This window comes from Electrophorus electricus, chromosome 7 (assembly GCF_041902795.1).
Source record: "Electrophorus electricus isolate QZ-2024a chromosome 7, ASM4190279v1, whole genome shotgun sequence".
Lineage (NCBI taxonomy): Eukaryota > Metazoa > Chordata > Actinopteri > Gymnotiformes > Gymnotidae > Electrophorus > Electrophorus electricus.
In genome coordinates, this window is record NC_137503.1 from 30672501 (window position 1) to 30700266 (window position 27766).

At 45.5% G+C, this 27766-nt stretch overlaps 1 protein-coding gene and 1 long non-coding RNA gene across 5 annotated transcripts in view; one reads left to right on the forward strand and one right to left on the reverse strand.

Moving 5' to 3' along the window:
- cdh2 (cadherin 2, type 1, N-cadherin (neuronal)) overlaps positions 1–15848 on the reverse strand; it is a 33229-nt gene extending 17381 nt beyond the window's left edge. For 2 of the 3 annotated variants that reach the window (XM_035524177.2, XM_035524176.2), the window contains exons 1-2: positions 15630–15844; positions 12755–12863 (exon numbers count right to left, since the gene is read on the reverse strand). In XM_035524177.2, coding sequence (XP_035380070.1) covers positions 12755–12863; positions 15630–15677 — 157 coding nt within the window. In that variant the 5' untranslated portion in view covers positions 15678–15844. Of the gene's footprint in view, positions 1–12754; positions 12864–15629 lie in introns of all 3 variants that reach the window. The other variant, XM_081717136.1, reaches the window with a different exon arrangement.
- Positions 15849–15912: 64 nt separating this feature from the next.
- The window catches only part of LOC113592207 (uncharacterized), a 30919-nt gene continuing 19065 nt past the window's right edge, over positions 15913–27766 (forward strand). For both annotated transcript variants that reach the window (XR_014124452.1, XR_014124453.1), the window contains exons 1-2: positions 15913–16290; positions 23030–23158. This is a non-coding gene — a long non-coding RNA (uncharacterized LOC113592207). The remainder of the gene's footprint in view (positions 16291–23029; positions 23159–27766) is intronic.

The following is a 27766-nucleotide window of genomic DNA, read 5'->3' on the forward strand; positions in this document are numbered from 1 at the left end:
CACAAGAGGTACGGATACAACTAACAAGAGTTTTATGAGTGGAACAGATAGACCTTCATTTTAACCAAAGCTCAAATGAGGATATCCACACACACACACACACACACACAATTCAGGCTGATTTGGTAAGCGATTTGATTATGAGGTCTTTTGCTGTCTGTGAGGTCCGCAGTAGTGATGAGACCGGCTGATAGCGTAGACTGTAAAAGCAGTGACACTGCTCACATTAGCATTTAATACTGACTCAGCCCAAGAGTGTGCACTCCCTTGGCAAAGCTCATCAAAGCCTCCCGATGTCCTCTCACACCAGAAGACGACGATACAAAGCCGTTCGGTTTCATTTGTACTTTGTTTCTATATTGTCAGTGCTTTCTACAAGTGTAATTTGAATTGGATGTTTTTCTTCGCGAGGTAAAGGATTTGCTCTTGGCTACTGCCATATTTGATGAGTTGTTAGATCGGAGCTGATTTGAACTGATGGCTCTATGCTAACCACCCCCAACTTTACAACCTAGCTATCTGAAAAGGAAAAATAGCCCTCAGTAGTTTTACCACACTGCGAAACACAATTTTATTTCTTTATATAATCTAGAACTGTAACAATAGTAACCTGCTACTGCTCCGAATGTGCTGGAAAATTGGAAGCTGCGGTGGAAAAACAGAGCTGAACCCCATGGGGAATGCCGGCCTATTTTGATGTGTTATTGTGGAATTTCAGTTTCTGTGGGACTGACTGAGTGCTTGTGTAAAATCCATCTCAAACAGATGGGTCAGTTAGGACCCTGCTCAACCCTGGATGTGCTGACCGGAGCACTGCCTGTCTGTAATGGCGCTCTTTTTTTTCCATGGCTTTGGAAAGGTCAGCCTCCACTAATGGTTCCCATTCTTCAATCTATCCCTTAAAGTCTACTGCAACCTTAACCCGAACTCACTGACACACATACCCGCACTCGCGTGCGCGCACACACACACGTACGCATGCTCATGCATGCACCAACGATAGTTCCCGTTGGTGCACTTCTCGGTTCAGCTTTAAGGGAATGTGAACATTTAGTTATAAAAGCCAACATTAGAAAACTATGGGTCATAAAGGGACATAAAAGGGCTTTTTATCCGTTCTGAAAGACGGCACAATGTGTGGCTCCCTTAACGGGCCGATAGCCACTGACTGATTGCCAGTCTTCAGTAGTGTAACAGCAATGGCGTCTGGTGAACCTGCTTCCACACGCTGTTCTTTGAATAGGAATTACCACATCCTTTGAACCAAAATGGCAGCTAACATCCTTACATATTTACCTACCCAGCCCATAGCGCTCTTCTTACGCAGAGAGACAGAGTCTCCTTCTTTCCATGTCCTCCTCTCTCCTCAACCCTCATTTGTTCAGATTTTAATTTAGATCACACGAACATGGTGCACATCACACCTGATTAAACTCAAATTGTTAAACGACTCCATTACAAACACACACGCGTACACGTACGAGCGCATACGCACACACGCACACACACACGCGCAGACACATACACAGAGAGCGAGAAGACCATCATTACACTCATCTTCTCTTGGTGAACTTTTCTGACTGTGCTATAATTAGTTTTGGCTTAGAGGAAGAACACTCCTCTTCTGACATACATTCCGCTGATACGCACATACACCGAAGGAGCCTTATTAAAACCCTGGGTGGTCTGTTCATATAAACTTTGCCTGCATGTTCACAGGTCGTGTGAGCATGATGTCCGGATGTCCTACAAACTGTGTGCTTAAGCCTGTTGGAACTGGGCTTGGTAAACACAAAATGGGCTTTTTTCCATATTAAAGCCTTGGCAGCTGTTTGGCTGTATATTAGGGTATGGGGTCAGGAGGTCACCCGTAAATCACTGTTTTTTATTATTATTTAAAAAATGCTCTGAGACAAGCACACAAAGCTCACACACACTTTCTATCACAGCACAGAGGACACATCCCCAGATCTCCAAGAACAATGATTGTTGTCTCGTTTTCTCTTTCTGCGTGAATGTGCATTTTAACCCTTGACCTAGTCAGTTTGACTGAGGATTTATCAGCACACACACACACACACACACACACACACACACACACACACACACACACACACACACACACACACACACACACATACGTTTAGGGACACTTACACAACATATGGCACAGATGTCATGCCAATTCAGGCCTGAGGGGGACCTGAATTGGGGAGAAAGCATTCCACCACACTACTCCGCTATCTCCATGCACACACACTGCCATACACGTTTATTATTTACCCTCACACACACACACACACACACACACACACACACATGCTCAGTTGCTTCTTTTCTCTCTCTAGCCCACACTGGCACGCTGTGAGAGCACGACAGCACCGGCAATGCACCACACAGGGGCCACAGAGGTGCTGGGGCTACAGCATAGAGACAAAAGAGCAAGGCACCACATCCCCCACACGGAAAAGTCAGGGGTCTTCCATCACAGCATGGCCGCATGAAAACCCGCCATCGGGAATCAGAGCTGGGAGCAGGATCACCGCTGGGTACGGAACAGTATACAGAAGGCGTGGACGTCCACTGGTTCCTCGCTGACTGGGCCCTTACTTGCTAGTTGGTTCTGGCCAGACACCAGCGACAGAGAAAACCTAGGAATGTCACTGTATTCACAAGGAATGATGCCACGCTGGCCTGTGAATGCAGGCAGGGAAAGCAGGATATTAATAGAGATGGGGCAGGGGGGAATATTTGTGTGGACAACGAGCATGAGCGCATGCACGGACCCACACACCCGCCCGCACAAACACACACACTAACACACGAACTGCTAGGAGTCTGCGTCTCTGCACACCGGTAAAGCCGCAGTAATCATTAATTGAGTGCTGACAAAAGGAGGGGATTATGAAAGCACCCAGTAAATACATTCTGTGGTGTGTGTGTGTGTGTGTGTGTACGCTCTGTACATGCATACCTGTCAATAAAGCGACTGATTAAAAAACTCCCTCGGGTCAATAGAATTGATCGCTGTAATTGCACTCATTGTGTATGTAAACAAACAGAAACAACTGGATGTCCAATCAGATGTGTCGTTCCAGAAGTGGGTTTATTTGAAGATGGGAACGGTAAACAACACATGGTGAATTATCTAGTGTTAGTGAATCTGCATGACAGATTACAGTTATAAATGTCTGTAGCATATATACGAGCAGAGAAAGTACAATTTGCATTTATACTGTTAGCATCTCTAAAACAAACTGTGTGTGTGTGTGTGTGTGTGTGTGTGAGGGGGGGGTGGTGTTTGGGTGTGTGTGAATATGTAGCTCTTTGTCTTCATTCTGTCATTATTCTGTTTAACAGCTTTTATATATCACCGATTTAAAAAGCAAAACACAAGTTGATAAAGACATGCATTATGAGGGCAATCTTGGATTAGGTGGTAATAATACCGTGTACTCTGATTAAAATGCTCTACACCTGTGGTGTTCATGTGTGCATGTGTGGGTGTGTGTATTAAGGATGGGGAAAAGCCATTACTAACTGGCTGCCTCTGTCTCTCTGCAGACTCTTGCCAGAGAAAACATGGTGATATATCAGAAGTGACTGAACACCAGACTTCCAGATGAAAGAGGTGAACACAGTTATGTCCAAACTGTGACAAGACGCCAAAAGACGCATGCACGCACGCACGCACGCAAGCACACATAAGATGGTATTGTAGAATGTCAGTGATACTGGGAGTATTATGACGACAGACCAGTACACATAAAACAATTCTGACAGAAATTATGAATGTGAATGAACACAGTACTCTGTAATGCAAGGTAGCAGATGAATGATTCAAATGTACACTACTTAAATAAAATGCAACATCTGTAACATTTCAAACACAATACAAATGCAGAGGAAAGTAGAATCATTTCAGGTACTACACATTACAGGTACTGCACATTTACAGGTACTACACACTATACAGGTCTTAATATCCCACAGCTTCCTTGTTTTTCATAAGAAAACCTGTACAGTGACTGAACAAAGACAATGTGGAGGAACAGAGACAAAGGAGGGTTTTTCTCTTGCTCTCTCTCGCTGACACACTGGTGAACATGCACTCATTCTCTGGGTTCATTAAATCACACACACACACACACTTACTTAATGACATTTGTTCACCTGTTCAATTCACCTACCAACCACTGACGAACCTAAAACCCAGTAAGATGTAATGCAGGTTCAGTCCACCCAATAGTAACATTAGCATGTGGAAAGGAGCAGAAGTTTTGACTATCAAATGTTTTTATATATAAAATTCCCATTCAAATACATGAAAGCTTTAGTGTTATTTTAGTTTTATCACAGACACTGACAAGAAATGAAGAGAGCAATGTACGATAGCTAAGTGAAAGATAGCACCAGCTACTTTGATGGACACACAAACACACACGCACGCATGCACACACACACACACACACACACACACACACACACACACACACGCACACAGACCACATCTCTGAGAGCAAGCATCACACACCTCAGCTAAATGAGCAAGGCAGGTCAGCTTTCACTATTGAAGGCCCCTCCTCTGAGAGAGAAACTCAATACCAGACATTAGCATTAAACAGAGAGAGGGGAGAAAGAGAGAGAGAGAGTGAGTGGGAGGGAGAGTGAAATAGCAAGCTATTGAATGCCACACTGAACTTTTCTGAAGTGAATGTAATGCAGTAAAAAAAAAAAAAAAATACAGCTATGGATGTGCAGTCTGAAGTGCTAGGTCAAAACTACAGTACCCATGGTGCATTAGGGTTGCAGACGGAAGGGTAAAGAGAGCTGTGTAGACACTGACCCAGTTCCCCATGCCGGCAGCAGTATGGGTGTGTACGTGTGAGGGCAGGCACACGTCGTGAGAAATGTTGCACACTGCAGCATCTCACACTGCGAGTTCTGCACTGAACATTTGCTGCGTGTATGTGTGCGTACGGGGGCGGTCGTGTCTATGACGGGGTACTGCATGCAAGCTACTGAACTGAGACCAGAATGGAGCAACGTCTAGCATGGAGCAGACAGGGAGCAGAGAGGCAGTTGAAGGCAGACGGGACGTGCGGGTAGTAATCACAGCTACTCCTCGTCCCCAGTGAGTCATGGCTTACTCTCCTGGCGCTGACCGCCGGCATGCCCCTCCACTCGCCGTGCTGGGAGCTGTGGGGGGGGCAGGCAAAGGGCTGCGTCTCGCTGGAACACTGGTGTCTTTGTGCACTCCAACTGCAGAACAATACCCTCCGCTCCGACCCCAGCCGCTCTGCACTACAAAATAGGCCAGGTTGCCTAGCACTCTGCCGGTCGCCCCTGACAACCCCGGAGCCTCGGCAGCTAGCTCGGGTGAGGTGAGGGGGTGTCTGGTGGCAGAAGGAGGAGCTAGTGTGTCATTCACACACACACACACACACACACACACACACACACAAAGACGCACAAACATGTGCCCGCACATAGGTGCGCCCTTCCCCCGAATCTCACAAAACAGAGTTCGCCGTGTCAAATCAATCGGCAACGCCTGTGGACATCAATATGGGGCCAATAAACAGTGCTGGCGGGAAGTTCGACCCTTCACCTCCCCGGCGACCTAAGGAGGGAGGGCTCTGCTAACGGACGGGCTGCACCGGAGCCCCACGGACAGCACCCCCCACCACCTGAAAGAAAAAAGCCCTGCACTACACCTCGGAGCAGAGTTCATTAATCAGAGTGCTGGGACAGGTGAGAGTGGAGTGTGAGGAGTTTTCTCAGAGGGAGCGTGAGACGGAGGGGGGCCTCAACGGGAGGGAGGAGCGGAAGAGTTCTGATGGCGAGACAAAGGAGACGGGCTGTATGTTCACTACGACCAACGGAGTGTGCAAATGCACACCAGCCGAAGAGCCGCCGGCGGAGAGAAAGAGGAAATCAGAGACATCCACAGACACAGGGGCTTGGTAGGATGATGTCATCTCTGTGTATTCCTGTGGGGGGGGGGGGGTGTACTGATTGTGCTTCTGGCTGTTTTTAGCACCCTAATAGCATCAGTCACATGACTCTAATTCCAATTATCACCTCCTGCTCCTGCTAACTCCTGCACAAGCTAACGCATGCTCTTATTAAGCACCAGAGAACGCATCTTCATTAGAGCAGCTCATTGGAAGAATGGTGTGGGTGTGTGGGGGTGTGTGTGTGTGTGTGTGTTTGTGTAAGCTCTGCGCACAGCTGGCCTACACTGCCCCACGTCGAGGTCATGTAAAGTTGAACTTTATTTTAATACAATCTCACTCCTCCAGCTGATTGCATAGGGAGGGAGTGTCCGCATGTGTTTCGTCTCCGGTGGCTGGCCAACAGGAGCACTCTCCTTATCCTCTATCTGACTCACCAATCTGACTCACTCCTGGAGTCTGAGTCACTCCCCCTAACCTCCAAACCAGTCTGATAGTTTCCCAGACATAACATGAAAGTGAATGAATGCATATGATGAAACTTAAACCAGCAAACTTCCAGGTTACTTGAATCCTCAATGACATTGCATCATGATTTAGATATTATCGTGGAAATCAATACTGAAAGTGACTATATTAACACTGACACATGTCTGAACCAAGTGTGTTCAGTGGTGAACACAAAGGAATTCTACTCAAATTTCTGCTCTACTCTGTTTTCTCTACACACTCTCTCTCTCTCTCTCTCTCTCTCTCTCTCTCTCTCTCTCTCTCTCTCTCTCTCTCTCTCTCACACACACACACACACACACACACACACACACATGCATACACAGGCGAGCGCACACCCGAGTTCTGGTTTATTCTGATGGAGTGAGGGCCATTACATCTATTGTTCAGTAGTCCTGTGTGTGTAGGCAGTACAACACTGTGTAAAAATGATGCATTTTGCAGACCCCATTAGATATGGATTAACCTGTAGATGCTTTGTGGGTGATCATTAAACACGCACACTTCACAACAATGCCCTCCTTCACTCAGCCAGGCGAGCTCAATAACATTATGGATAAAACACCGTGTAGAAAGATTAAGACCCAGACTAGAGGGGTGGGGTATAGCAGAAGGAAAAGTGGTGAAGAGGTAGAGAGAGAGAGAGAGAGAGAGAGAGAGAGAGAGAGGGAGAGAGAGAGCTAGCAAGCTAGAGAAAGCAATTTAAATGCCAACACAAGTATGCTTTTAAAGTTGCTCCAACCATCCCAACAGTTTAGCGTGAACCATTCTCCAACAGCAAAGAGTTTGAGCAGATCAATCTAAATCTCTCATATGTGCACGCAGACACACGCAGACACACACACACACACACACACACACACACACCATATCTTGCCTCTGCACTGGGGCCTCCAGAGATTGGGTACGGCTTAAAATAAACCGCAAACATGGCACCCGCTCGGCAGACGCGCACACAACTCCACACACGCAGAGCGCGGCACACGCTCCTCTCCACCAACCACTATGCCCATCTGTCCTCTCTACACCTCTCCTGTTCAGTCGCTCTCTCCTTGAATTGCTTGCGTTGCTGTGGAGTGTGACAGACAGCTCCCTCCCAGGCTCTCCTGCACCAGTGCGCTCCTGCTGCCTGCCACTATCTCCCCTATCTGTCTCCATACCTTCATCCCCATTTCTCATCAGCCCCGCTGATTGAAGCCAGGCCCTTCTGCAGCCGGCTCACCCCCGCACTCACGCGGATACGCGCACGCACGTGCGCGCGCGCATACAAATATGCACGCATGCATGGACTCACGCCAGTCGGTGTTGTGACCTCTGTGTGCCTTGAACTCTAAAGTTGGGGATTGTGTGAGTGTGTGTGTGTGTGTGTGTGGGTGGGTGGGTGGCTGTACCCTGTTCTTGCAAGGCAAAAACACAAAAGTGCCTTCATTTAGGTTGAAACTGAGAAGAGAGAGAAAGAGAAAGAGAGAGAGAGAGAGAGAGGGAAGGAGAGACGGAGAGATGGCTTTGAGATTGCAATGTTCCCTTGCTCTGACGGATGACCACTCCGATAAGTACCCACAACCAGATGCGCACTAAACATGATTACAAGTTTCCTGTAATTAAATGTTATTAGTTCATTAATTACGGTTGAAATAACTTAATAATACTTGCTCATGGCTTCCACACAGTCATTAATGCTCACTGACTTATCAAACTTTTACTGCTCCCATCCCTCACCGGAGAGCTAAACATGTCCAGCAGAGTAGCGAGTGATCCATCATATCATGAAATCCAGGACAATGGCATGTGAGTGTGTATGTGTGTCTAAGTGTGTAGTTCAATTCAAAACTGCAAAGGCTGCAGAAACATTAACACAAAAAGCTGACCCACAGTGAAGCACTGGATATATATCCCCCTCCTACACTCCCTCTCCACAAAAACTCTTCAAGTCAGAGAGAAACTAGTGTGACCTTTAACAATAAAAAACCTTGAAAGAACAGAATCCGACAGTCACCATGACACCAGGGAATCCCATAATAATCCTTTAACACTCAAAAGAGGCTTATGCAGGGGTGGGAGGGGGAGTTGGGAGTCTTGAGCTTTTGTTTGTGCAATGCATTAGTGGGACAGCATTCCAGGCTCCTTTGGCAGGCTGGACTTGGCGCCAGTGTCGGAACCGCTCCACAACTGGATCTAAAAGCCCACGGAGCAGCCCGTGGAACCAGCGGCAGAAGTGCCTGCAGAACCTTCAGCCCTCATTACCTTGTTCACGGCCAAGAGAATCTGTTACTACGGATACTCACGGCCTCAGCATTCGATCTTAGATAAAGATTGTAAAGAAAAAAAAAACAAAACCGAAGAAAAGATCGCATCCTGTGACTAGCGTTAGCCAAGTCCAGCTATGGATTTTTCAAAATGTACCGGCACCCCAGCTCAGGCCAGGGGATTAGAACTAGCTGTAGCGAGGAGGTGAGTGGCAGTACACCGGGCTCCACCCAGCACGGAGGTGGCTGCTTTGCACCATCCCTCTGTGTGGGGCCAATCTACGCCCCCGTCTGTTCCAGATCTACCCAAATAGCCCCGGGCCAGGAACTGCGTCTGCTCCTCTCCTCTCTGCGTCTGGGTCAGAGGGCGCCACACAACACTGGGGCCGCGGCCTCAAGGAAACACGACTCGATGTGTGTATACACACACACACACTCACACATAAACATACACACGTGCAGCGCTAATTAACAAATGAGAAATTTTGGGCCGGCTACGTGGGTTGTACGTTGAGTTACGTTGCTACCTGAACATGTAAATAAATATATTTATGGATTCAGCAGGATGGATGTAGAAGAAGTTAAAATATATGATTGTCTCACTGGCAAAAAAAAAAACTGTGCTGTTTGTAACACTCAGTTTAAAAGTTGCAAACTGATAAATATGTGACTCCTGATTTCCTAAGCAAAAGGGAGGTTTTCCTGTACCTATTAAAGCACAATGTATTGTACGCAAGGACATATTTATCAGTGTAAGTCCTACTCGGTGTGAGTAAAGTCCTGAAAAGTGTGACTCTCCCTTTTCTTCTCCATCTCTCTCTCAGCCCCTCTCTCTGTTCCTCACTAGTTCTCACATACACACACAGCCACACAGACTTCATTACCCGACATCGATCTGACAAAACAAAGTCCCCGGGAGCATCGATCGCTGTGTGGCCGCGTGCGCCTCCGGAGGTGGAGCTGTTGGAGGGCCCGGAAAAGGCGCGCATTTCCAGCTCAGCGCGCTACAACAGTCGCCGTCTCTTCCGTACTTTCAGGCAAGCCATGGTTTTCTACCCAGCTCCAAATTAGGCCGGCCTCGCCCTCCTGCTGGAATTAACTGATTAGGGAGATGGACTCCAGTACTGGAGTTTGCCTGTGCCCACAACACAGTCGTATAACCACAGGGCAGGACTGTTCTCAGTCTCACACACACAGGACTAATCTGGAACACACGGTAGGGTTGGACAAGATACAGCGAATACCTTGTTAAGACAGTTTGGAGGGATAAACTATAATGTGTTTGAAATTGTAAGGCACTGTGGTGAAATCTTTTTTTTTTTTTTTTTGCTATATTCGCCAATGTTAGCTCACACGATGACATAAAACATTTCACTATACAGGAAACTCAAAAATGACCTTTAAGAACTATATCATACTAAGGCAAACCCTTCATTGCAGTAAGTGATTTGTCACTCCAATTTATAAAATGACTAAGTAAACCAACCAAAAGAACCCCATTTACAATCAGGCATTAACTAAAGCATTTGCTTCAAAGACAAGTCCATGTTTGTTCATTAATTTAAAACACATTAGAGACTGGACTTAAAAATTCATGTTATTTTAAAGGAGCACCAGAACAAAGACAACAAAGTTCTCAAAATACCAGGCCTCCTTTTCTCTTATCGCCACACACACACACACACACACACACACACACACACACACACACACACACACACACACACACACAAGCTTGTGTTCCCATAACTGCCTTTTAATTCCAGCTGAGTCAGCCCATAGAGGAGCATTGAACCTGAAGTGCTGATGACCTCACTGCTTCGCTCTGATTGGCCAAACTCACTGAGTGACAATCCTCATATATCCCAGGCAAACCAAGACCTGCATGCCTTGCGTGTATCTCTCTCTCTCCTTCTCTTCCCTGGTGTGAAGATGCATTACTGCTTGTGTTACAGGTTTATCAGAACAGAAGGATTCTCAAGTTTCCTTCAAACTCCTCTGAAGGAACATGATCAAACACACACCTTTAGAACAGTTCAGCATGTGTGTGTGTGTGTGTGTGTGTGTGTGTGTGTGTGTAGACACATGCTTGTGAGATCTCGTAACTGATGTGATCACCTTTCGCCAACCCCCTCTCCCTCGCATCAGCTTTTCTGCTCACGTCTCCTGCCGATCAAAAGAACTGAAGCGGTCTGCCGTCAGGGCTGAGGAAAACTACCGGAAAGCAGCGAGCAAATACAATATGTGTGTTCAGCATTCAAAAGATCCCGTTTTCAAGTTATACGCCGGAAAGGGAAAAACAAAAACAAAAACAGAAAGAAAATCAAAGCGAATGACATGTTAGAAGAGTTTTTACAACTCCGTCACTGCCTCTGATAAAAACCCCTGTTGCTGGCTGAGTTGGTCAGAGAGTAGCAGAGTTCGAGAAGCCGTGTGTCAGTGATGTGGTCAGTGAAACAGCTCAGAATACCCTTTCCTCCTTCACAGCTGGAAAGAATGAGGCGGGGGTGAGAGGTTTCATCCCTGAGTCATTTGCTTAAAAAAGGGAGGTGATGAATGAGCGTTAGTGAAACAAAACATCCTCCTCATGTTAGACAAGAGACTCCCACTAATCCACACACTGGGGTCCACCCCCTCCGGTACTTGCATACAGAGATGGGGTGAGAGGAGAGAAATCACGAGGTGTTCATGCTTGCACTGGCAGAAAAGACTTGGTATTAACAGCGACTCCACACGGGTGACTAGATAAAAGGGTGAAATTGCAAAGTGAGAACTTTAGTCATTGTGTGTGTGTGTGTGTGTGTGTCCATCCCAGTAGTTCATCTTTCAACTTACAGGAACTGAATCTGTGAGTCAACAGACAAATAACTATTCTTTGAGAGTAAAGTATAACTTGCCCTTCCTACACACACACACACACACACACACACACACACACACACACACACACACACACACACACACATACACAGCGGAAAGTGCCCTTAGGCTGTGAAATGTAGACTCCCGGTGTGAAATCTAAAGCCATGGTTATCTCTTATGTTTTAACTGTTTCAGGTCAGTGTGTGTGTGTGTGTGTGTGTGTGTGTGTGTGTGTGTGTTTCATTATTCCCATAGTACAAAAGTTAATTCAGAGCAACAGCTTGCAAGTAGTTCATATTTCCACAGATACAATCTGAGGTGAATATTATATATTAAAATTAAAAGTGATGCAAATATAAATGTGGGAAAAAAATATGATAAATAATGAGCAATATTTGCATGCAGTCCCCAACGAGCCAGTACAGATTAAGAGTGGCTCCCTCTTCTCCCTACTCACTCAGTCAAACTTTAACCTGATTCTGTGTGAAACTCCTCAGCGTAGCCTGGTGTTACTTTGGGGGAGGTGATTAACGACTCATTTTACTAGTTGATTAAACAGTAACCTTTATCAGAAATCCTTGGTCACTGCAATGATGAAGCCCATTGGCCTGTTTGTCCTTCCTGCTGAAGTGAACTCCTCTCCATATTTCAGCGGTGGCTAAAAAGCCATATGGATACGGGTGAGCTTGATTGATTAACTGCATGGGTATAGGCTGCCCGATCGATGCTATGGATTAGAGGATGTTTCATTTGTGTGTGAAAACCTAGATGCTTTAAACCACAAACATTTCGCACTTGCGTTATAAACACTCCTGAGCAAGGATCACTGCACTCACGCACTACACACACCCATATACTCTGGGCTATAAACAGCCCCTGTTTAACACAACCCATCACTTCGGCCTCCCCCCTCTCTGCCTTTCTCACAAACACACACTTTAAATACAGACCCCTTCCCCCACCCCTCTCTCACACACACTCGTCTCCCACCGACAGCCAGGAGAGAAGCAGTCTGAGAACTGGGCTAAAGATCCTGCCGTTATTCTCCACTGCCTTGTCAGTGACGTTCACCACAATGCCGGCCTGGGAATCTGCTCTGCAAGCGCTCGCTGGAGCGCTGATGAATTTCCGGAAGGTGGGCAGCACTTAACCTGTGCTGCTAAAGGCATCCATGCTTACCTTTTAGCAGGGCCTGTCCCTCGGTGATAACGTCACTAACGATGACGCTGTACTCTGGCTGCGTGAAGGCCGGCTCACACAGCGTGGCCCCTTCACCCCATACCACCACCTGCCAAAAACAAGCAAACGCATCAGCCACCGGAGACGGATCACGGCTCGCGGAACATGGGGACGATTCCCTGGCACGCGCGTCTCTATGAACGATGCACGGCAATCCTCTCTCTGAGAGGGAAGTCAATTCCGTTTGCGATGACCTCACGGAAGAACGGGGGTATATTTCAGCATGTAGTGCCAGTGGGCGAAGATCGATTGATTTGAAAGAGGCCTGCGGTGAAAAAAACATTAATAACCTTCTTCTCTTCTTCTCTTAAATTATTCAGCATGTCTCATGAGTGTCGTGTTCCCTGAGGGCTTGCCGTTTGCTCTCTTCTCCCCTAACCCCCCTCCCCCCTGCGGCCATGAAGCATCTGTTGTTTTGGAGTGGGTGTAATTAGACTGATGAGGTCATAAGGGTGAGACGTTAGCCAAGCCGAGCTGACCATCGAACACACGGTCTGGCTTTACAGGCCAGGTCTGGAAGAGTGCTTAATAATGTATGCAGACACACACACACACACACACACACACACACACACACACACACACACACACACATAAAGCTAGTCCTCTCTTAAGTCCTACATGCACATATGTGCAACTAAGCATCTCTCTAGCATCCACAAAGGCCAAGCCTGATCCGAACGCCTCCCAAATGCCCACCTAAATCATTAAAAGCCAGCATAACCTACTGAAGTCATACTGTAAGATCTAGTGCAGATACAGTGTGACACGCACTCTCTGTCCCCCGGTGTGGGTAAATGGCTTGCTTTGGCTCTTGAAGGGAGAATTAAAAGATCAAAGGACGGCAGTATTTGGTTCCTGATGTCCACTGTGAACTGGCCTCTTTGTTTTGGAGGGAGATCAGAAGGGGAGCGGAGACGACTGCCCTTGTTTGTTAATGAGATGGTCGATTCACTAAACATGTTAATTACTTGTTACCTCAAAGGGTGCTTGAGTGACCTGTTACCCTCGGTCTCATTGCCTCTGACAGGCCACTTGCTTTGATTCCCAAAGAAATGTTCACTTATAGTACAATCCTGGCTATTACTGCCAGTGGTCAGACATTGATTGTAATATGTTATAATGACGCTTAATTATAATAATAATGTGTATTTCCCTGATGACGTTGACAGCTTGTGGACTCGTCGTATCAAACTATGCAAAGCTGCTGAACCTGTAGGTGCCCCACCTCTAAAACAAATGCCAGGAAAGAGAAGGATGGTGAGAAATCTGACTTTAAATCGTAATGTCAGCAATTGCAATGTGCTGCCAGTGCTTTATCAAACAGCCATACAGACGACGGACAGAATGGGTTAGGACGCGACCACGCTAGTGACGATGGCTTCGCGCAGTCCTGCTGACGCGAGGATTCGGCGAGGAAGGAACAGAGGAGACCCGCGCGACAGAGCCACGCGAAGACAGAAAATCGCATAGGACACGGCCGACGCGCGAGGGCATTAGCATGCGGTCCGCGCGCCCGCAACCTTTAATCGGCGTTTCTAAGCGCGAGCCCTCTCCGAAAGAATGCGCGCAGAGTTGTAGCCCTGAGTGAGCCTGCACGAACCCCATCCCCATCGGCAGGATTTAAACAAGCATGGGGCCGTCACACACACACACACACACACACACACACACAAATACTGTCACAACTGTAAATCAACATTCTCTGATGTTTTTTAAAAGGCGCAGAAATCGCAAATTAACATTACATGTAATTTCGTAATGAAAGAGCACGCGTCCCGGGTTTGCGTTGGACACATTTAATAGGAAATGTAGGTTTTAAGAGCAGGGATTGTCCAGTCAACCAAGTGATTTATCGTTCATTTCTATGGCGATCTGTAGCCATTACGCCAGGCCAAATCGAATATCCACGCCAGCTTCAGATTTTCCATTGTGCTCCCACCAATTTAAAGCCCAGACTCATTTCTCCGTATACTGATTGAACTCCTGATATTTCTTATTTGGGTTATGCGTAGCCTGCTGATCACCCCCCCCCCCCCCCAACCCCCGACAACAGAGAATTCGCATTTGCAGGACAGAGAGGAGCGCTGAGCACGGAACGGATCCAGAGGCTCTGGGCGGAAAGAGTATTGCCCCGCGGCGACTTCGATGAGCGCTTCATTAACCGGTTATTCTAACCTTTGCTTCGTTGTTTAGAGCATAACGACTGCAACGAAGTCGTGTGGTAACTTTCACGTCCCGACAAAGCCGCAGATGTTTGAAAAATCCGCATCCGTCGTTGACTGCCCCCTCAGCCCACCTCCTTTCAGTTCGGGACGTTTGAAAGATTGCAACTGTAACCACTGGCAGTACATGGCTACCGTGCTTAATATGACAACAGCGCAGTCGATAAACTAAATAACGGTCAGTGCAATCAAGTTGACGAACGCTAACACACATTATTCATATTTATGCAACAATGCCGTGTGTTTGGGATACTAGATGCGCCATACAACGGGGCGCATAATTTTGATTCAATCCCCCATGTGAAAAGCACATCCGACGGCGTAAATGTCTACAGTCCGGGCGCAGCATGCTGTAGGCTGGGAGAACGGACCTCTTCAGCGCAGCGTCAAGATGACCCAGCCGGCGTTCACGCACAGCTTGCAAGCACGCCGTTAAAATTCACGAGTGCAACTCTTATCAACCCAAATATTACAAGTATACCAACGAAACACAAATACGCCATGTACCAAATCCCCAAAACCCGGCAAACGTTTAAGAACATCGTCGCCAAAAGACACCCCAAGCGCGAGGACACGGGACCGCAGCCTACCTGCAAAGCCGCGAGGAGCGTTAACATCGCACCCCCCCTGCGGTACATGGTGTAAATTCCGATAAAGTCGCCCGTTTCCTCTGAAGACCGACGCGTTAGAGTTTTCCGTAAGGCAGCAACGGCGGCGGCATGTAGCGACAGCCTCCTTCCCTCGCACCGATCCGTGCTACTCGCAGTCTGGTACTGACGCTGCTCCTGCTCTCACAGTTCAACTGCAGCGTTGCGCCTCAGTGTCTCCCCCCAGCGGCGCATAAATAAATAAATAAATAAATAAATACACACATCCCCGAAGCACTCTCCATTAAACGGGACTTTCTTCTCCGTCAAGTCTCCGGAAGTCAGTATGAAGAGTGACGGACACCGCCTTCTCTAGCAAAACAAAAGGGAGATGTTCTTCTTTAGCCCGGCCCAGTGCCCTTCAATGCCCACTCATCGTCTGGAGTGTCCGATTTGCAAGCTTTTCAGTTCGGAATGCCGTGGTGCTAAAAAAGAATGAAGACTTAACATTAAATAAAACTGAATATAGCAACAGAGGCTACATTATTCGGAACATAGGATAGACATTGTATTGTATCACTTCCCTTCTGTTCAAAATACATTCAGAGTGACTCAGCAGTGCGAATTAAAAGCCGTGGCGGACGGGAGTGGGACGTTCGTTCAGGTAACGTTGTATATTTATTTGTTTGTTTGCTGTTCCCAGAGGCCAAAGTCGTTGCACTGTTCTTGACAGACGTGGCCGCAGGAAAGCTCAAATGGCACGAGGAGTGACCACAACAGCAACGTGTGTCTACAGAGCAGATGTCCCGTGAGCTCTTAGAGTCTCCGGTCATCAGCGCGCTCCACCATCTGCTCATCATTACCGGACGGCCAACAAGCAAACACACACACACACACACACACACACACACACACACACACACACACACACACACACACACACACACACACACACACACAGGAAGACTGAAAGAGAGATTTCACCTGAGCCCATTTTGAATCGTCTTTTCAAAACACACCACCTCAATAGATGCTTAAACGAACCCTTTCAGTGGTTATTTATACGGATGCTTTCCAAGCCACGAGCACTTGCACGCTATTTTGACACGGCAGCCATCAGAAAAGATCGGCGACGGGTCAAGGATGGAACAGGGTGTTACAACAAGCGAGCATTTTAACTGAAGCGCTGTAATGAATCATTTCAGCTATAATAACTAACCAGTAAAGTAACTTCTAGTTTCCTGCTAAAACCCGCTGCTGCTCTTCAGTACACTGCACATAGCTTGCACTTCATTGCTGCCAAAGATATAATAGTCAGGTTCCCCCTCTCTTGCGCCCCCTAAATTGGGCAGCGCGAGAGCTCATCTTGTCCTGCGAGCTCCAGACTCCCTTCAGACACGCGGACGAATGATTTGTTTTTGCGCCGGCCATATTTCCCGCGCACTGAACCAAAGCGCTCCCCGGGCGTATTTTCTGCACACTAATGCCTCCGGATTTCTGAGGCAAAGCAAAATTGGAGCATCTGATAAATGAATTAAGAGAAGAAGCAAATGTTATACTCGGACGCGAGGGAAGTATATGGAGTCATTAGTCACCGTTAATGCCACGGTACGACCGGGTCCAAACCGTGGCGATATTAAGGCGTTGTTTTAAAACCACGCATGGAGGAATCAGGGGATTCTCCTCATTAATTCAATTCATAATGATGGATTGATTTAAGGAGGGAACATGGGGACATGTCTGAATAGGTCTTTGATGGATGAGTTGTCAATTGGTACATTAAACTTTCTTTCTACCTTTGCTCTATGTGTGTGTGGCTGGGTGGGCTTGTGTCTAGGATAATTTAGGAGGCGCACAGTTAAGAGTTAGGTCCCTGTCTCACAGAGGGATGCTTTCAGCTAGTAAGCTAAGTGGGGTCAGCCCATTTTACTGTTACATTCTGTTCGCTATTGCCATTCCTCCCAGAGGGAAGAGGAAGTTATGAGCAAGCCTTACTTGTTTCTTTTATATGTCTCTCATTAGTATGTCACTGTTTGTTTTCCACAGGGTCTTTGACATGCACCACATGCTGTGTGTGTGTGTGTGTGTGTGTGTGTGTGTGTGTGTGTGTGTGCGTGCGTGCGTGTGTGTGCGCGCGCGTACACCGAGCCAAAGTGGGGTCATGTGATTTTCTATAGAATATTTGGAGACCTCCCCTTATTTTTTTATATCTCTCTATACTGTAATATACATTTGTCCTGTCCTATCCCATCCTTTGTCCTGTCGGCAAATTTTATTTGTGCACTAAAGGATGCATTAAAAATGTATTGCACTTTACCCCCATTGTATGAAAGTAACCAGTGACTTCACAAGTGAAAAATTGTAACAAATTGCACAATCCAATACATGGGACATATTTTTAGAACATAATTGATATGGGGGTGAATGACAACTGTTAAACGTACTAACTAGCATGCAGTTTTTGACTGAAAAAACAGTCAGTATAATAACTACAAATTTGTTACCATATTTCTTAGTATATGCCAAATATACTATATAGAAATATACTATACTTGAAATCTCGATAAAGGCAGTTCCTTAATTTAAAGCATTTATTTCTTCCATGTAATACCTCTTCTCACTCATTTCCCTTCCTCTCTCCTTCTCTCTACATTTCCCTTTTTCTGTTCAACTCTTGATGAGACTAATTGTTCTTGTGAGAGGCGGCTTGAGTCAGCGGTGGCTAGGCATTGGATGAGAAGACTGGGAAATGTTAGAACAGAACTAAGCTTTTTTTTCAGCCATAGTACACAGATACACACACACACACACACACACACACACACACACACACACACACACACACACACACACACACATGCATACACACACACACGCATGTACACACGCACAGACGCACGCATACACACACACACACACAGGCAAACACACACACACACACGTTAGGTGGCATGTGGCTTTGAGAGCATAATTACTCTCTAAACCATAAAGAAATGTAAAAGAAAAGAAACCATCCCTTTGTTCTTTTCCTAACTTTCAGTGTTGCTGGGAGGTTCGGCAAAGGAACTACTGTATTTTTAAATACGTCAACTCTGTCATCCATCACAGATTGGAGCAGAACACCAGAGAGCTCTAGTAATCGATTTCTGCAGGCTAAAGTAGCACGCAAAATGTTTTAAATTTGAAGAATAAAGGGCTTTAGATAACAACACCGACAACAACAACAACACTAAAACACATATAACTGTATATGTCTACTGTGTTCTCTGAGCAAATCTGGGTCAGCTGTGTTTTATGTCCCTTTTCTTAATTGGGACATGAAACAGTCTGTTCGAGCTGGCCAAGCAGAGAAAAACAGTAAACATTTCAAAGTTCAGCAATGTTTGCACACAATTTGTGGGCTTTCACAAATTGTAGTAGACACGCGTGTAGTATTCAGAGTGCCATTCTGATGTAATGGGGAACGATGACATGTCTCATGGCCTGTCACCATCAGGATGAGGAACTACTAATCACTGAGTAGATAATCGTGTGTACTGTAGAAAAGATAACATGTTAACACAGACACAGAGAGAAAGACACACACAGACACACACCCACGCACCCACTGTATGCACTAAGGCATGTAGAGGCTTCCTTTATACAGGCAGATGAACACACACATAGGGATAAATACATCAGCTAATGTTCTGTGCTAGGCACTTGAGAATGCTCTTTCAGCACATACATTAAGACTGACCGCTGGTCACCACGCTCCTGCTTTTGTGTTTTTTACATGTTACTGCTTGTGCTGGACATCAAGCAGTAAACAGAACACCATGGAGTCCAAGAATAGGCTTACTTGGAATTAATGACACCTTTGTATTCCTGCTTACAGGTGGTAAGCAGTGTTTACAGGTAACACCTGGTAGTTGTCAGGGCCAGAGCTTGCACCATTTGAGTGCAATTGGTAAAACAAAATTGGTACAACCAAATAGTACTTCTGGCATGTTATTGTGTCTGAGACTAATATTCACAGTTAGAAATTTAAAAGTGCCTGGATTATAAACTATGCCAGGTGAAAATTCAAAGTGTGTGAAAACTGGATACTAATAAATCCCATGACTCGTCATGTAACGGTGGGCGGAACCTTCAAAAATTCACGTGATCTTGTAATATGTTTTGCGTTTGTCACATACTGGATATAATACTACATACTACTATTGGAACCTGTATGCAGTATACAGTATGTAGTAGGCTATTTTGAGCATAGCCATTTTGGTCTTTGTGTAGATCCCAAAGGTGTATGTGAGGGAGCCTTGAGACAAGCTGTAAAAACTGCATAAAACCTACACTAACCAAATACATCGAAGGATAAAGGTAATGCCAGTACAAAAATGAAGTAACCTAAATATTATGCACTAAAAATCGTCAATGAGGGTATATGAATGTTAGCCTGTTTTTTTTTTTTTAAATAGTGCTACAACCAGCAGCACTTGGACATGTTTAATGTCAGACACATTCTGATTGACTCTTGAAAATGCGTTGCGTGATTCCATGGAAATGGTCTAAGCATCGTGGTGGAAGCTTTGGGAGCAGCACGTTTGTAGTTGTTTGCTCTTTGAACAAGCCAAAGTAGAAATGAAAATGACCAGATGTTGTGTATAACATTTATTAAATGTAAATGATCATTTAAGATTTTACAAATCGTGCTTTCTGGAGGCTTCTTTGTGTAGTTGGCCATGGGTGCACTGCACCCATGTCACCTGCTGTAGCTCCGCTATAGGTAGTAGTACAGGCCCAAAGTATGGATGTAAGTAGTGATTCTTCAGAACAAGTGTAATTGGACAGAACTTCTCAGCAGAATAACGATCCAGAACTATTAGACAAGAAAAATCAGCCTGGTGTAACAGACTAGCCCCTAGATCTCTGTCAAGCTGCTATGAGATGGATTTGGCTGCTCAGTGAGTAAAGGATGCACCACTAGTCACCAAGGGCTTACACAAGAACTTGATTTTGCTTCGAAGTGTTCAGACTGTAGTCTATATTTGAACACAGAAATAAATGAAAGTCTACTTCTAGTCCAGTCCACAAGTTTTGAGCTCCAACAAAGACAGACAGGCACGTCTCAGCGGTATTGCTGGTCTGGTTGGTAGCTCTGGAAAACTAAAGTGGGAACCTGCAAAAACACCTTAATATAGTCATTTCATGTGGCATAGTTTTGTAGGATTCATGAACTGATTTTGCTCCATGAACACCTGCCAGTGCTGCTGAGCAAAGTTTTCTTATCACTGTAGTAGGAAGCTTCACATCAGCCCGTGTTGGCTAATGAGTTGTTTCATTATCTAATAAAGCAAGCTAATCATCACTTATTACTGAGCTATATATTATTACCTAATATAAGGTAATCATCATTTATTATTTCTGCTGCACTCTCTCTGAGAAGGGCACTGAGGGTGCTGAGATCAAAACCATAACCCTACACTAAACCGGCTTCTGTCATGCCAGTTCCTGCCAAATACCATCTTACCCTTCATGCTCCCAGCAGGTTCCATCCTGCATCCAGACCTTTCGCTGGTGAGGTCATCATTAGCCGCCTGTGTGAAGACACCGCACAGAAGCCTTTTTCTCGCTGGACCTTAAAGAACTCCAGATTAACTTTAAAAAAAAAGTTTCTCTGCTTTGCAAGATTTATTGGCTCCTCACCCTTCAAAAGCGGTTGTGTGGGATTTTCAGAGTGCACCCATCCCTCTCCATCCTGCTCACTGACTACCGTGTGAACATGCTTGTTAAATAATGTACTTTGATGTTTTTTAAACAGATATCAGATGCGTGGGTTGCTAACCAACAGAGAAGTGGAGGCAGGGAGAGACGGATCCAGGACTGCTTCATTAGGCCACTATTTCAGTCCACCCTAAACCCAAAAAAGTGGGAAAGAGAATTGCCAACACTCCTCAGGAAAGGCAATTTGTTCCTGAGATTTTAAAACGCAAGCTGTTCCAGTGTCATTTCCAGCTGCATTCACTCACTGCTTCTCTGCATTCACTTATTCAGATAAGAGCAGTTTTTTATCCACTAATATCTAGTTCAGAATGTACAGTGCTTAGATTGTGGTTCTTGGAAAGTTACAAATAAATGTAATATTTATAAAATATTATTATTTAATATTAATATACACAAAATTATTGCACAGGAATAATTTGTATGATCTTTTCATGGAGAATAAACCTGATGAGAGTTCATGTTACTCTTACAGAGCTTTACCCAAATGATCACATGATCACATTTTCTGCACACATATTCCGCTGACACTCCTTGTGCTGCACTTACAGTCTACTTGACCTCTGACCTCTGTTGCCATGGCACCTGGCTAAATATCCATGCTCTGTCATGCACCTGCTTTCCTTTCTTGAAGTGTGTGTGTGTGTGTGTGTGTGTGTGTATGTGTGTGTGTGTGTGTGTGTGTGTGTGTGTGTGTGTGTGAGAGAGAGAGAGAGAGAGTATGTGTATGTGTGAGATTCTGACCCAGAGTGTCTGTTTCATTGAGGACTGAACCACTGCTTCAGTATCTGATAACGTAGAAAGACTTGCCTCATATCTTATGCATCACCTGTTAATCACTGTCAGTCTCACTTTTCATTGAGCGTCTACCTAAATTACACAAAACTACTACTATTACAGTATACTACTTATGATTGTACAACAATTCTGCATATCAGAATTAACAAAAGGACTATTGCAACATCAAGAAAGCTTCATCCGAGCAGAATCAGTGATTTATCACAGCTGAAATAAAAATGTACAAATCTGATATGCAATGGGCAAAAATGTTTTATTCCTTTCAAAGAAGTAAAGAGGCTACCTCAGAAATGAGAATATCTTCCGACAGTCTTTCAACATTAAACATTTGCTAAATCTTAGATAGTAGAGAAACTTTGAGCACGTGTATTTATGTGTGTGTGTGTGTGTGTGTGTGTGTGTGTGTGTGTGTGTGTTTGTGTGTGTTTGTTTGTTTTCTTTCCCTTGCCGTTGATAGATCAAGGCGACCTTGAGTAAAGATGCATTTGTCTGGGATCAATACTTTGTCTGATCCTCCCTCACCGCTGTCCATCCTTCCCAAACACACACACACACACACACACACACACACACACACACACACACACACACACATGCAAGTGTGCTGAGTCTCCATGATTTAGATATTTCAGCTCCTTGTGGAGGAAGACAAGAAGCCTGCACTGCCTCAGTCTCCATCACCCTCCTTCTGCCTCATTACCACCACACCTTTCTGACTTAACCTCATTTGGAACAGTTACCCTTAGCTGTGCCTCGGCTGATAGTTGCCAGACATGGCGTTACATTCATTTGCTGTTGTAATCACATTTCCTTCCATTTGACTGTGGAACGTGACTTTGTTGCAGACCATGAACTGCTGGAGCTGTTGCTAGGAGATAGGAGCATCCCCTCAGCAAGGCTGTGTTTGACCATGCTAACACACCCGATGTCCTCCCGCTAATAAAACAGCCAGACGCTTTGGACTAAACCTGAAGGTCCGTGACGCCTGATATTTTTTGAATGTCATTCCAAAGAGCTGCATCATGCCTCTTCCTGGGCCTGTTGCCATGGAGATGGACCTTGGTGACAGCTTGCAAGGTTATTAATTAGACATGGAATGTGAGTTCATGGAACTCAGAGAGTTTTGAAATCTTTTAATCACGCTCATTAGATTCCCAATGCAAAAACAATAATACACAAATCTGTAATGAATTTTTTTCTCTTTGTGCTCTTGTCCTGTGGATTGTTTGTGAACGTACCAAGTGGGTGTACTTTGTCATTATTCTAAAAGAAGAAAAGCAGGAAGTAAAAAGTGGTTATATGCTTAACATGCCAGCGCATCGCAGCTGTATGTGATGCTCTGCTGAAGTAGCTCAGCTAACTTCAATGCAACCTTCAAGCCTTCAACCTTTACAAAACAAATCATTAGTATCTATACTGTGCAACTAAATTTCAGGCCCCCATTTATTTTCTAGCCATGCTCCTCCTCTCCTCTATTTGTTATCTCTTTCTCTGCCTATGCCCCTAAACACCTCTAAACACACATATACATGTGTGTTCACACACACACACACACACACACACATACAAACACACACACACCACACTTGGTTTTATTGGTTCTAATCTGGCAGAGGTGATTTATCTCTGCTGTCTTCACTCTGGACCAGATGCTGCTGACCCTGCAGACAGTCAAAACTGTGTGTGTGTGTGTGTGTGTGTGTGGTTGTGTGTGTGCCTGTGGGACCCGTGTGTGGGTGTGTATGTGAGCTTACATGCATCTTCCCTGGAGATACAGCTAAAAGAGTGGCCTCTGCTGTCTCACACCGTTACCACTGATTCCCTGAATAAATGATACAGTTGAGTCTTCGTACCCTGAAACAACCCATTACATGCTGGGGATTTAATGAGAAGACCACAAAAAACAGACACATGGACCGTATCAGCACAACTCTCTACATTCACTGCCTATTTCACAGTTCCCTGTCAAAACAATGTTGCTCCATCACTTTCGCTAATATCAGCTCAACGTCTCTCCCCAACTCTGCCAGAGTACTCACTGATGCCTGCTTTGTCTGTGCACAGTGGACGCGCTCACTGTCCTATATGGGCAGCACAGTGACTTGGTGGTCAGCATGTTTGCCTTTCAGCACTAAGGTCTCTTGATGGAGCCCCTGTCTGGGTGGAGTTCCAGAGGTCTGAGTTCTGGTTGGAGTTCTGAGGCCTCTAGTTATCTCGCACAGTCCAAAAACACAGAGGTTAGGTCAAGTGGCTATCCTGCTATCCTGCACCTGTTTCAGTCCCCGAGGGGGTCGAGGTTTCTGGTTGAGAGTACGCTGTGTGCAGTTGGCCTGCTGCTTCTCACTGGTGTGTGACTGGAAGTAAAAGCCGAGCGTGTGGTAATTGTAAAACGACCTTGGGTTCCTTGCAAGGCGCTAGATAAATATAACTTCATTCATAACTTCATATCTGACCTCCATGGACACTCTCACTGTTCTGTCCTTCCTCTGACACTCCTTGTGTTGCACATTCTGAATCCATCTGACCTCTGTCCTCTGGACACATTCACTGTCCTGTCTGTGCATAGTGGACACTCACTGCCTTGTCCAGGCATAGTGGGCATTCTCACTCTCCTGTCTGTGCATTCTCACTGTGCATTCTCAATGTTCCTTTCATACCAGCAGCCCTTAAGCCCTTAAGGCTTGGGCGCATTCCACTAGCAGGTTCCTAGTTTTTGGGCCAGTTCCCGAGACTTTGTTACAGCTAATATAAGCGCAGCTTCCCACAGTGCCTAAGGGAGAGTAAAATGACGAGCCACCTGCTTTGCCTGCGAAGTGCTTCAGTATTTACAGTTGTTCAGCCGTCACCTTGCTGGAGGACGTCAGTAAATAACTGTAAGCCTTCAGGCACTGGAGCATCAATCAGGACCTTGGAGGCCAGAGAGGATTCACTTCATTGGAATGTTAGCAGATCACATCTGCTTCTCACACAGTCCGTTTTCCACAACAAGACAACAAGACAAATTCAGAAGCAATAATTCCCGTAATGCTACATTAGAAAGCAATCATCTGGGATTTTTTAGCGCTTAAACACAAGAGCCATCTCAACATAATGCATTATTCAGATGTGTAGGTTTGCGTCGTGGCACTGGGCTAATGCTTTTTATTTTCTCCTTCTGTAATGTGAGCACCGGGATGGAGATCAGCACCAGCACTAGTGGTAGCACTGGGATGGAGATCAGCACCAGCACTAGTGGTAGCACTGGGATGGAGATCAGCACCAGCACTAGTGGTAGCACTGGGATGGAGATCGGCACCATCACTGGTGGAAGCACTGGGATGGAGATCGGCACCATCACTGGTGGGAGCACTGGGATGAAGATCGATACCATCACTGGTGGGAGCACTGGGATGGAGATCGATACCAGCATTGGTGGGAATGCTATTCCAAGGCCAGCACCTCAGACCTGATGGAAAATGACATAGAACAACCAAAATGTTTCCTAAATGAGAATATGACTGCACGCATGAGTGTGTTCATGAGTGTGCCCATCAGTATGCCCATCAGTGTGCCCATGAGTGTTTTCATAAGTGTGCCCATGGGTGCGTTCATGAGTGCTCCCATGGGTGTGTTCATGAGTGTGTTTATGAGTGTGCCCATGGGTGTGTTCATGAGTGTGTTTATGAGTGTGCTCATGAGTGTGCCCATGAGTGTGCCCATGGGTGTGTTCATGAGTGTGTGTTTGCAACCTTGGGGTTGCATGCCAATTATGCCATATGTGTGTGAGCTTGGACCCAGAAATACTCTCACCGTTATCTGCAAACGTGTGTACATGGCTTGTAGGTGATAATGAGAGAACGATGTGTGTGTGTATGTGTGTGTGTGTGTGTGTGTGTGTGTGTGTGTGTGTGTGTGTGTGTGTGTGTGTGTGTGTGTGTGTGTGAGAGAGTGATAATGATAGTATGAAATAGTGAGATAACAGAAAAATGTGTGGTATGAAGGTTACAGCCATGAGACAACATGTGAAGTTTAGATCATGACCTCATAGCTAATTCTTCTGAACACCACCCACACCACTGCACACACACAGCAGACATTTTTCACTTTCTCATTACTCTCTGTTTTTCAATCACATACACCACAGACATTACATTGTGTTAACTGAACAGCTCACACATAAAACTCTTAAGAACTCTTAAGAAAGGATTTTTAGGAAACTTGTGGAAACTTGGGAGGCATTATGTAACACAATTACCTCAAATTTAAACACAATACCTAACAATATGGTAATATCTGTGTATTTATTTATTCATTTATTTGTGAGGGAAGGCGCGAGTGAATGAGTGGAAAGTGAGTGAATGAGTGGAAAGTGAGGGAATGAGTGAGTGAGTGAATGAGTGAGTGAGGGAATGAGTGGAAAGTGAGGGAATGAGTGGAAAGTGAGGGAATGAGTGAGAGTGAATGAGTGGAAAGTGAGGGAATGAGTGAGTGAGTGAATGAGTGGAAAGTGAGGGAATGAGTGGAAAGTGAGGGAATGAGTGGAAAGTGAGGGAATGAGTGAGTGAGTGAATGAGTGGAAAGTGAGGGAATGAGTGGAAAGTGAGGGAATGAGTGGAAAGTGAGGGAATGAGTAGAAAGTGAGGGAATGAGTGGAAAGTGAGGGAATGAGTGGAAAGTGAGGGAATGAGTAGAAAGTGAGGGAATGAGTGGAAAGTGAGGGAATGAGTGGAAAGTGAGGGAATGAGTGAGTGAGTGAATGAGTGGAAAGTGAGGGAATGAGTGGAAAGTGAGGGAATGAGTGGAAAGTGAGGGAATGAGTAGAAAGTGAGGGAATGAGTGGAAAGTGAGGGAATGAGTGGAAAGTGAGGGAATGAGTGGAAAGTGAGGGAATGAGTAGAAAGTGAGGGAATGAGTGGAAAGTGAGGGAATGAGTGGAAAGTGAGGGAATGAGTGAATGAGGGGTTTGAGGGTTAGAAGAACATAAAATGAACAAAACTAGCAGTATATTTTGATTCCTAAATTAATCTTAAATTAAATGATCAACTCACAACAGAACATCCATGTTAGGGAACGTAACACATCACCTATCAAGTAGCACAGAACTGGATAAATATTTATTAAGATCATGGGGGCATCACAATTCATGACACTTGAGTCAGTGACGTGGTTCGGTTTAACGATCAAAGGTAGCAGTACAGTCTCATGTGACGCAGACAGCGAGGGAAGTAAAGGAGCACCAAGTGCCTTCGATTTCCATTTCCCCTGATGGAGCAGGTCTAGCCTCAAGCTACATGGCTCCAGTATGACCACAGCTACAGGCACTAGTAAAGGTGCTGACAGATTTTACAGCCTTGCTTTATTTTCAGCGAGTCTAGCTCGAACTAGCAAAGTGCAGTGTTGCCATAACATCGGTTTACTAAAATTACATCAGTGATAACGTTAACAGGCAACACGAAGGACACGAAGGACGGCTAAACTCGTTCTAAATATGAATTAATTAACCATGTAGGCTAGGGCTAATCTGTCATTAAATAAAGCTCACCTCCAGTTGTGAGAAAACAGTAACTTTCAGCAGAGGGGCAATGAGATCAGGACCTTGTAAA